This window comes from Phaseolus vulgaris, chromosome 1 (genome assembly GCF_051622355.1).
Source record: "Phaseolus vulgaris cultivar YP4 chromosome 1, ASM5162235v1, whole genome shotgun sequence".
Lineage (NCBI taxonomy): Eukaryota > Viridiplantae > Streptophyta > Magnoliopsida > Fabales > Fabaceae > Phaseolus > Phaseolus vulgaris.
In genome coordinates, this window is record NC_143498.1 from 2,538,168 (window position 1) to 2,549,897 (window position 11,730).

At 33.5% G+C, this 11,730-nt stretch overlaps 2 protein-coding genes across 3 annotated transcripts; one reads left to right on the forward strand and one right to left on the reverse strand.

The window, feature by feature from the left end:
* On the reverse strand, positions 1–4,148 carry LOC137816434 (Methyltransferase MT-A70 family protein). Of its 2 annotated transcripts, XM_068619569.2 has the most exons (9): positions 3,697–4,148; positions 3,363–3,594; positions 2,583–2,719; positions 2,357–2,390; positions 1,766–1,841; positions 1,192–1,369; positions 1,004–1,093; positions 808–907; positions 1–700 (listed from the first exon to the last, which is right to left on the reverse strand). In XM_068619569.2, exons 1-9 carry the CDS (start codon positions 3,982–3,984, stop codon positions 552–554), a joined length of 1,284 nt encoding a protein of 427 aa, XP_068475670.1. In that variant the 5' UTR covers positions 3,985–4,148; the 3' UTR covers positions 1–551. The 2 variants fall into 2 exon arrangements, 1 of the variants encoding a protein (XP_068475670.1); XR_016517356.1 differs by lacking the exon at positions 2,357–2,390.
* A 2,174-nt stretch (positions 4,149–6,322) lies between these two features.
* LOC137815403 (calcium uniporter protein 5, mitochondrial) lies at positions 6,323–8,136 on the forward strand. The gene is made up of 2 exons (XM_068618544.2): positions 6,323–6,917; positions 7,727–8,136. Exons 1-2 carry the CDS (start codon positions 6,381–6,383, stop codon positions 8,081–8,083), a joined length of 894 nt encoding a protein of 297 aa, XP_068474645.1. The 5' UTR covers positions 6,323–6,380; the 3' UTR covers positions 8,084–8,136.
* Positions 8,137–11,730: the final 3,594 nt, after the last annotated feature.

An 11,730-nucleotide genomic window follows, 5' to 3' on the forward strand; every position in this document is an offset into this window, starting at 1 on the left:
TAAAAAAAAATTGCATTAAACTACAACTTACTGATAGCGCAAAAATGTTTACATTAGGACTCTTTAAACAAAATCCCATCGAATAAGCATTACATATCCCAGAAATGAGAAACTTTTCCCTGCCAATGTTAAAGACCACACTCTCACTGTCGAAGCAGAGCTTCAGTGCGTCTTTCTTTCTTCCCGTACCCACAGAAAAGAAGGTGAAAAAGAGTTACATTCAGAAGGGATCACGTTACTCATTCACAGAAAAGAAAAATGACAATAGATCATAACCAAGGACAGAATCTTTTTTCGGTTTTTGCACCCAAACTGTTGCAATTCACTTTTAAAATTACTAGAATGAAAAAAAGAATAACAAAGAAATCATTTTATGAAATCATGTCAAAATACTCAACACGATTTCAGACCACTCAAAATTAAGCATGAAGATTTCTTTAAAATGAAGTTGTGACTACGAGACAGCACTTCTCTATAGTCGTAAATGAATATTTTTTGCCCATTCTAGAGAATTGCACCGGTTTGGTGCAAAAACCTCTTTTCCTTAGGAATCACTTAACCGTCTTTTTGACAAAATATTTAGAATCTTGAAAGTAGAGGGGTTCATTTCCCCAAGCAACCCATCCAGCCAAAATTTCTCTAGCAAATAGCTCTATACATCGAGGAGGTTTGAGTCCAGGAACGTGCTCCACTAATAAATCTGACCAACATTCAGAGGAAGAAAAATATTCATTCAAATCATGTCTAACTTTTAGTGCAACTGATTGTTTATAAATTTAAAACACCACATTAGACAGACAAGGGTACCTGCAATTGGGGGTTTCCTTGAGTAATCCCCGGGAATGCTCATAATCACCCGATCGTTCTTCACAGGTTTAAATTCTGATAGATTATCAGTATTATTTACCTAGAAAGGAACAAAAGGGCACAACTGAGTGCTATGAACAGAAGGAGGATGTCTAATAGTTAGAAGGCTTAATAAATAAACATCGCAAAATCTGACCTTCCCAGGACTATATCCCAAGATAAGGCATTCATATGGCCTATGATGGAAGAGATCTAAATCACAAATCAAGGATCCGTTTTCTTTCACCTGCAATTGACAACAAATTATAACAGCGATTGGAAACACGTCATAAAATTATATGCCAATTGCCAAGGAAAGGGGTAGTAATTGAGTAGAGGAAACACCTTTAACCAATAAAAAGTAGCAGCATAGCTGACTCCCCAGGCAGGAAAAAGCTCACTCTCAATGAAAGAACGTAGCTTCTCTCTGTTGGTCACCCATAAGGCTACAAGTGCTCCTTCAGTGTGAGTGAGTTGCTTAATAGGAAGGGATAAAAAATACCTGTTGGGCAAGGTTTGGTACCTACATTGATGACATTGCAATCAAGTTCTTTAAAATAAGCTGCATTTTATGAACCAATTTTTGAAATGAGTAACAGTTATTGAACTCATCAATGAGTCACAAAGCTATTACTGTTTATATTATATATGTTACAGATATATATATCACATTCAATAATGAATTAGGCCCCTCCCCCAAATTCCAAGAAAGAATGAAAAACAAGTTTCAACCCTCTTCATAGATTCATTAGAGAGAAATGTATCCGAACAATAAAGATCAAAGTGAAGCATGCATATCCTTTAAGGCAATGCAGGGATGAATTACACCTCACACGGAAAACTTCACTTTAATAAGACATTATATGATGCATGAAATTTGAAAACATTACATCAATAAAACACATGACTTTTAACATACCTTGATTTCTGGTGGGCACTTGCATTTTCCCAAGGTGGATCCACCATTATGAGGTTGAAACCAGCATCAGCGTGAGCTGCATAAATTAATCAAACAAAAGTGCAATAAAAAATTATACCCTCATTGCTAAACCACCTTAACACAAAAGCTACCCTAAAAAATGCCACAAAGAATCTTCGCAACAGGGTTGACTGATAAGATCAAGCAATTAAATATTATACCCTCACTACTTGATCACTTTAACACAAAAGGTACCGTAAAAAATGACACAGAATTTCCGCAAAAGAGATTTTGCTGATAAGATCATACAGGCAGTCCAGAATTAGCTTCCATCTAACATAATTCAATTACAGTCAAGGTAACCATTACCATATCATGGAACTTTTGAACATTTATTCAAAGACATAAAAAAGAATGACAATGACACGTAATTAGAAACATCAACAAGTAAGGTTCCTGTTTTTTTTTCATGAAAGTGATTGTGGCATAACAGTAAACGCATACATTTTGGTATCAATGAACAAGACAGTAGCTAAGAGGTACCAAGACATGTAACAAGAAATAAAATTGAGTTTTATATGCAACCATTACCAGGAATTAGATTGCGAATCTGTCCCAGATCAGACTTCCACATATGAAAACAAATAAATATTATGAATGTAAGATACACAGCATTGGACCAAGATTTAAAAGTTTAATAAACTAAAATCCTAAGAATCCTCAACAAATAAAGTGAGCCAAAGAAGAGATTACGATAGATACAATCTTTGAAAAGTGAACATATCCCAACTACAACACCATGCAGGTTTTAACATACCATGTAAAAGCAGCTCTCCCGAGGCATTATATAAGGATTGCTCAAAATTTCAGCTACTGCATCATCTTGGGTGTCATTAGCAACCACATTATTAAAAGCACGGAGTACCTTCTGTACACATTGCCCACTGGGAAAATCTGAGAAACCAAAGAATTACATTTATTATGCAATAAGCTTTTGTTCACCAGCAAACTTCACACAATCCAACTAACAAAGACTCAAGCATTATGCCAATGATGACAGAACTAACTCAATCTACTACTTAACCACCACAGATAAATTTTTCTACTAATACTTAGAAATAAGAACATAAAATGAATTGAGTTACTCTCACAAGTTAAAACCAACTTATGCACTTCTCTAACTTCTCCAAAAGTTTAACGGCAAGTAGATTTTAACACGAGAGAAGCCCAATTAATTTCTTCGCCTATGAATCTCTTCAAATACATTTTTCCATAATGGGAAAATAAAATGAGAAGAAAAAAATAAAGTATGTTACTCTAAAAGCTAATATTAACCTACTAACAAAGAACGTAGCATTTCAAGAATGCCATTTTACTTTTTCTTATTTTCTTTTCTTGTGAGTTTTTATGAAAAAATTTAACTAACAACACCGTTATTTCATTCACTTTCCGAACAGTTTTTCCTCCATTTCATTAAAAAGTTTTCAAAACAATAGCAAGGTGTTCCTATTTCATTGCATATTTAACTTGTAATTAGTAATAGTAACCCAAACAAGGCATTACCACAAGGAATGTTGATAGAACAAAAAACACTCACCATCTAGATCCTTTGGGAGCGGGTGAGGGTCAGCGTCAGTGTCACTGACACGTAAGCTTAGCGTTACCTCAAGTTGAGGCGCCACGTGTCCCAGGTCAACGAAAGAGCGTTGACCACCGTCACACTCCCTCGTTGAGCAACTCGATTCACTCTTCAGAGCTTTCAAAGCATTCAACACTTCAGTCGATTTCAGCAAACACTCGTGCGCCGCCAACAGCAGTGGCCTCGCTTCCTGCACAACCCACACGTGCCAACACAATTAATTAATTAATAATTAATTACAGTCACAAATAATAATAATAATAATAATAACAACAATATACTCCGTTATTACCTGGTGACGCTGTAGAGCGATTAGCTCTCTCTCGTTCAATGGTCGAGATTCTCTGCGTCTCCGTTTCCGTTTCCTGAGAGAGGAAGTAACGGTGGAGCTGACGGAGTTGGGAGTTGTTTGGGTTTTGAAGAAGCGAGAATAGTATGTTGAAGGAGAAACGCTGAATCGGTGGTAAAAACGGTTGAGAACGCGGACGGAATCCACGAAAACGGCGTTTGAATCATCGAAGGAGTATACACCAGATTCGTAAAACGACGAAAGCTTGTGCGAGTTGTGTTCTCCTTCCATGCCTTGAGTCACAGACTCCACGCCCCCTGCGAGTAAGTGCGAGCGTGAACAAATGGGTTGGGCTTTTAAAATTGACTGGATGTTGGGCTTTTAAAATTCGACTAGTTTACTGCTTCTTCCTGCACTCCATCCCTTCTTTAGCCACCTCCCTAATAAACTTGATTTTACCATTATGCCCTTTAATAAATAAAATTAACAAAGCACAAGCAGCGCCCAAACTCCAAAATTCTCGTTGAATCACTCTTCAACCATTAACCTTCTTCATCCAGCATAGACATTCAAAAAGGTTAGTTCCGAATTCTTGAATTATAATTATTTTAAAGCATGAATATTTCTCTTTAGTTCTTATAACATCCTTGGTTAGATTCTTAAATAGGTCCGGATTGTATAGTTTATAAGTCAAATTTTAACACTAAAATGAATTTTGGATTATGAAATTTAAAAAGTATATTTGAAGTTCTAAATAACTTTTAGATTGTGTAATCTATGAGTCAAACTTTAATAGCAAAATAAATTTTGAATTATGTATTCTGTAAAACATAATTGAAGTTCTAAAATGGTTTATGGATTTTGTAATCCACAGTTCACTTAATACAGGATTACACAATCTAGAAGTGTGAGTTTGGTTCGTTTTGGATCCGGTATACGTTTGGATTAACTAATCCGGAGCACTTTAATATAATCTTTCTCTTCCAGATTATATAATAAGGAACTTAGTCCCGAACCAGAAAAACATTCCATATTACAATAATGCAGAACATAGTGTTCAATTATGGATTGAATAATCCATAATGTTATTTTGAACCCAAAACTGATTTTCGTATTTTGTAATCCAGAACATGATTGGTTTGCACTAATTGTTACGAATTGCGTGATTCGTTAATTCAGCAGATTAACCAATCCGAAAATAAAGTATTTAAGACAATGGATTGAAGACTTACCGAGAATGATGAGTAAACCACAAAGAACATCACCACAACAACACTGTCAGCACCACCATCACCATTACCATCACAATGCACCTCGAGAAGGAGCACTGCCACCATTTCCACAATAACAAGCACCAAGGACCTTCTTTATTTTGATGGAAGTAACAATTGGAAATAATTTATATTCACTTACTGAGAATAGTGTATTCTCTCAAAATTTATTTCTCCCATGATAGATACTAAAAAAGAAGATTCAAGAAATGAAATGTGTTTTTTTTTTCTTTTAAAATAGTTAAATAGTGACAAAGAAATTTCTCAATGAAAAAGAAAGTTTACGCAGTGTTCGTAATTTTAATATTCTACTTTATGTTTTCCATTTTATGTGATTTTTTTAAAACCATTTTAATTTCGAGAATTTTTGGTAGATCCTCCTCACTTGTGAAGTTGAAACCAGAAAAGACAACATAAATTAATGAAACAAAAGCCAAATTAAATACCAAATACAAGACCCTGGTTATGTTCGGATTCACGGCCAGACGGAATATACTGTGAAGAAGATCTGTTGAACTGATCTTCATCATCCAAATCAAAGTCATAGTTCTCTCCATCTTCACTTATGTCGTCCACGATATCTCTAATTATTGATTTTTCATGTTCCCTTAGTGACAACTTTGCATAGGCACAAAACGAAAAAGTTACTCACACTATTGCAACTTTAATTACAAGGACATGCATCACAACTTGATTTTCTCACAAGCAATGTTTTTCTTCCACAAAACACATGCCAAGCTACACTTTACTCACATGGCTACATAGAGATTCTTTTGGGTACAATGTCACCGAGATTCCCTTGGCAATTCACACTTATATTCATTGGTCGGGTGAATTTAAAGTTTCAGGAACTCTATTTAATAGAGTCCTATCTCATATCCAATTCACACTGAACCACCCACACTCATTTTCTATATTTTTTAGTTTTAATTTTAAAAATTATTATTATATAAAAAAATTAATTTTTTTTAAAAATTAATTATTTAAAAAAAATCAACTGAACTTGCCAATCGAATTGACAACTTCAATGGAGTGAAATTGTCAATCCAATATCCAATTTTATTTACACTGAAGTTGCCAACCCAGTTAGAAACTTTAATTAAAAAATAAAAAGTGGGAAGATTAACAAATTTAATTGATATTGCCTACACCATTGGCATGTTTGACCAAGAATTGCCCGTAATTTTTTCTAGTTTTGTCCATTTACGTAAATATGAAAACAAAAATACACCATTTTGGTGAAAAAACCAGAAAAAGTGGAGATAGAAATAGATGAAGAAAATAAAAATAGAGATTATAGGTGGATAAATTTATGGACCTAATATATATAAAAGAAAATCTCCAAGAAACCCTATAACCTCTTAAAAAAACTGAACTTTGATCTATTGGAGAACACTGTGAAGAAGAAACTCATACATGGCGTTTCAGAAGCTATTCTCCAAACGTTTGCTTAATAGTTTCAAGACAAACATGTCGTTCGAACGTGCCATCTTTTCTAAAGCTGTAAGGTCTCCGATTGTGCCGCATGAGAGTTTCGATCACAGAGGTTTTCTTCGGCCGTTTTTCCTCTTCCGGCAAATGCCATATCGTTCTTCTCCGGCGAAGCTGCCCGAGTTTCCCACTCTTTCCATCGGACAGGATCTCCCAGAGGCACCCAAAAATATTAACAACAACGCCAGTTTTGCTGATGCGGCGGTGCCACTCACCAGCGATGCGGTGTGGGGAGGTGGAATGTCCTTTGAGGACGTGAAGAGTACGAGGATCGTAAAAATGGAGTTGGTGAAGAGGAAGTTGAAGAATCTCACCGCAGATACGATTCAATACTCTGAGTTCTTGCAGATCTGCGTTGAGACGTGTGAGAATCCCGATCAAGGTGCACAGATTGCAAAACTATTGGATGACTCCGGAAATGTCGTCGTTTTGGGAAACTTTGTTTTCCTTAACCCGGCACGGGTAATCATTCATTACTGATATTCAGTTTATGAACATAATTTGATCTACCTTAAAAAATTGAGGATCTTTCATCTTATTTATCACTGTTTTCGTTTTTTTTTTTGGCATTAGTTGTGTGACTATAAATTCAATCTCTAAAACTCTTAGTCTTGCATATAAGAAATTGACCTTGAATTGTATGTATGCGGGAATGTGAGGTGTCTAATAGTTTACCATCGAAGGAGGTGATGATGTGATCAGTGACCACTTTCTTGCATGAATTTTAATTTTTCCTAACGAGAGTTTTGTTTTTGGTGCAAGTAAAAGTTTGGTCTTGGATCTCTTTAAATGTCAGATCAGTTAAGTTTGTTCTTTTTCGATTGGTGTCTAGAACCTTTGTTGTGCATGAGGTTAATTACTTGAGTGTGTTAGATTTAGCTTGGCCAAGGTAAGTTGTAGTTAGTTTGAGAAGTTTTAGGCAGAAATCGGTAGTTGGGTACCGTATATAAGGGTTGAACCACCCTTAAAGTGATTCTTATTTATTTATTTTTTATTTTCGATAAAAAAAATTCATTTTTAGCAATATTTATGTTTTGCCATGTTTATGGCCTTTTTATGTTTGTGTATGGCAACATGATGTTGTGTTTATTTCTTGTCTTCAACTTTGGGATTATAAGTTCCAAATTTTAACATGATAATTATATCAAATGTGTAACTTTTATTAATTTAATTCATCACATAAAGTGTGGGATTTGGATTTGATTGACTCAGTCTTTTTCATAGGTTGGATTTAGTGCATAATATAATGTTGTTTTGATTCTGATTTATAGGTGAAAAAATCATTAGAGCAGATATTATTAGCAGACAATGACCCTAAAAGGGAGGAGTTTAAGCAAATGGTGAAGCAGATTAATGACAAGGCCATGGCCCAGGTCCAAACTGAGCTTTATTTTGGATTGAGCTTTTTGACCATCCTTACCTTCGGCTTTGGGTTCTATTTTTGGGAGCTACTTCGGTGGGATGTGATGGGAATTATATGTCTTTTTGTTGTCTTTTCTAGGCCCACTAGTTTTTACTTATACCGATTAAGGGTCAACCAACAACGTTTGATGAAGACATCTAACTTTGACATAGATAGGTATAAGGAGTTATGCAAGACCTTTCCTGAGAGTGAGAATCTTGGGTGATTGAGTACCTATATTTATTAAGAATAGGTCTTATTATTCTATATTGCTGCGTGGTTATCTTTTAGTTTATATATTGTTATTTATTGAAGAACTATATAATCAATCAATGATAGAATGATTTGGATGCTAACGGATACCCGGCATAAATATAAAAATTTTCCATCATTAATAAAAATTTCATATTTATTTGAAAACTCAATAAGTAGAGGATGACCATGAAAACAAGACAATATTATTCTATGCAATACATATTATACTAATATTTTATGAAAATAAGAGATCATCTTAGAGACCACCTCCAAGATTCAGAAAAGAAGATAGTCGTATAAGTTTTCATCAAAGTAGTAAAATAAAATAAATTGTTCATAACAAATTCTTTGCTATAAGTATCTCGATTTAAAATCGAATTATGCACTATGAATAATGGTGTTCATAGGAACCATGACTGTAGATCGTGAACTAGTACACCGGATAAGTTATGTTCCTAAGAAAGAGAGAGAATAATTTCTTTCTAATGTGAGAGATCCTACTCTTGGTTGAATTTCTCAGCTTGCTTATTCGTCTCTTCATTGTCCTGCTGAAGAGTTTGCATTGTTTCCATTATTTGTTGTAGGGTGGCATGTCATCCTGTCTTGCACTTGTATTCCTTGTCTCGTGTTGCTCTGACTATTAGAGTTTGTGTTTTGAGTGTTTTCGTGGTTAGCAGGATTAGTTTTACCTGTCCCATGGTGACCGCCAAATATTCTCGCGCAACTTTTGAATGTTCGGAGATCATAATGAGATGAGGGAAACTCCACCTATTGACAATACTCCAACGATATCCGACCTTCGACGATTAAGTTAATAAAAACATAAAATATCAGTGTAGTATGTATTACATATAATAATATGCTCTTTGTTTTTTTGAGTCATCACCTATTTATAGAGTTTTTTCTCGTAATAATATCACAAGAGAGATCTAGATAACAACAATTATATTTTCTATCTATAATTTTTTACTGATATATGAATAAATTCACAACTAATATAATAAATTATAAGTTATAAAACTTAACACTATTTTGAAATATTACTTGAAAAAAAAATATTATATGACACAATAACACAATTTCTTATTTACAAAATATTGCGGTGAGTTTGGCATGAGTGTGCATATCAGCTTTAACACACACTATTAATATTTTTTAATTATAGAAAACTATTATTTCTCTTTAACAAAAAAGTTAACACCATAAGAACGTATAGAACGAAATTAACATGCATTTTTATTAGAGTTTCTTTATATAATCTCTATTAGAGTTTCTCTATATAATCAAATTTTCAATATATAATCTCACCTCTAACACCTGTTCTTAATTTGTTAATTTTGACAAGGTGTACATATTGTAAATTAGTGATTAAATTAGGCAATTAAAATATATTTAGGTTATATCTAGATACTGTATAGGAATCAAATTGATATTTAGGTTATAAATAAAAGATAAATGATATGAACTAAATTTATTAAAAAGATAAATAAGTTTTCTTCTTTCAACTTTGGAGATATTTTTCTTTTTTAGCAATGATAATTTGACACCTCTCACTTCAAATTACACCTCTTCAAATGACAAAAATATCTTTTTTACACTTCGTAACCTCTATCATTTGAAATGTGTAATTTGGAACAATGAAAAAGTGAGTATCAAAATAATATTTTTATTGGTAATGGGCTATCAGACCAAACGGGATCGATTCTTTGAGATTATATATATATATATATATATATATATATATATATATATATATATATATATAAATCTCCATGAAACCCTACATTCTCATTGGTTTTAAAAAAACTGAACTTTGATCTATTTGATAAGAGTGTGAAAAAGAAGAAACTCATACATGGCATTTCAGAGGCTATTCTCCAAACGTTTTCTTAATAGTTTCAAAACAAAAGTGTCGTTCAAACGTGTCATCGTTTCTAAAGCTGTAAGGTCTCCGGTTGTGACGCATGAGAGTTTCGATCACAGAGGTGTTCTTTGGCGGTTTTTCCTCCTCCGACAAACTGCATATCATTCTGGTCCGGCAAAGCTGCCCGAGTTTCCCACTTTTCCCGAGGCACCCAAAGACATCAACAACAACAACGCCAGTTTTGTTCATGTGAAGGGGCCAATCATCAGCGAAACCTCCTTTGAGTACATGAAGAAGATTATGAGAGCCAAACTAATGGAGAAGGTGAAGACAAAACTGAGAAATGTGGCCGCAAGTTCTATTCAGTACTCTGAGTTTTTGCAGATCTACATTGATACCTGTGAAAATTCCGATAAAGGTGTAACGTCATAGGAATAATTACCACATGACATAAAGGGGGAAGTCATAAGCATTTATACCTTCCAGAATGTCAAATGACAAACACCGCAAGACAACTCCAAAACCTCTAACTAGGCCTTCTCCAATGAACAACGCAATACCACTACAAAACCTTCCACTAAGCGGCGTAATGCAACTAGAATGCACAACAATGAGAGCACCAAAATCACCAAAATCGTAAGTTCCTCGACAAAATGTAAACAACAAAAATAAAAATGAGAGAGGTGTTAGCCATGGTGATTTTCGTCCATTCACATTTCTGATGGGATGCTGAAAGAAAAAATGGTGTGTGTAAGAATAAAAATATGAGGTTCAGGGATAAACACCCTTACTTTTGTTATCGGTATTTTTCCTCTGACCCATATATTTTTCTTAACAATGTTGAATTTGACATGAAAGTTGGGTTTATGTCTTATTGGTGACCTTACTAACGGAAGGATAGAAAAATGATATTTGAACCACCAATTTGCTAGTAAGGGTACGTTGTTTTTAAGACTGAAATTTGTTACTTCTTGATTCTTATAAGCCATGTATTGACTTGATCGTCAAGAGTGCAATTAGCAGGTAAGACTCTCTATTTCAACAGAGCAACGTTCAAGAGTAGCAAGAGATAAGACAATTCATGAAGAGACCGACGGAACTAGAACTTGTCATCAGAGTCAACCGACGAGCAAGTTAACCGGCAAGAACAAAAACATTGTTTTAAGTTATTTGGATTCACTTTTAGAAAGTTAAAATTTTTGTATTAAGTCATAACTAAAAACAAAATATATATAGTAAAGTACTACATACATATATGATTACATATATAATAATGTGAAAATATGCTTATAATTTTGTATCTATTATTTAAATTTAGCCTCCAATAATTAAAAAGAAAAAACAGATATACTGTCAAAGTATATGAATAAATTCACAACAAATATAATAAATTATAAAACTTAACACTATTTTGAAATAGTACTTGTGAAAAAAATATTATATGAACCAATGACACAATTTTTATTTACCAAGTTTAGTAATTTTTTTTTTATTGTTCAGTAATGCGGTGAGTTTGATTGGTTACATATGTGCATATCACATACTATTAATATTTTTTATTTATAGAAAACTATTATTTTTATTTTAAAAAAATTAACACCATAAGAAGTTTTTTTGTTGCATAGAATGAAATTAACATGCATTTATATTAGAGTTTCTCTATACAGTCAATTTTTCAATATATAATCTCACCTCTACTCCGTGTTCTTAATAAAATTAGTGATTAAATTAGTCAATAAAAATAAATTAAATTA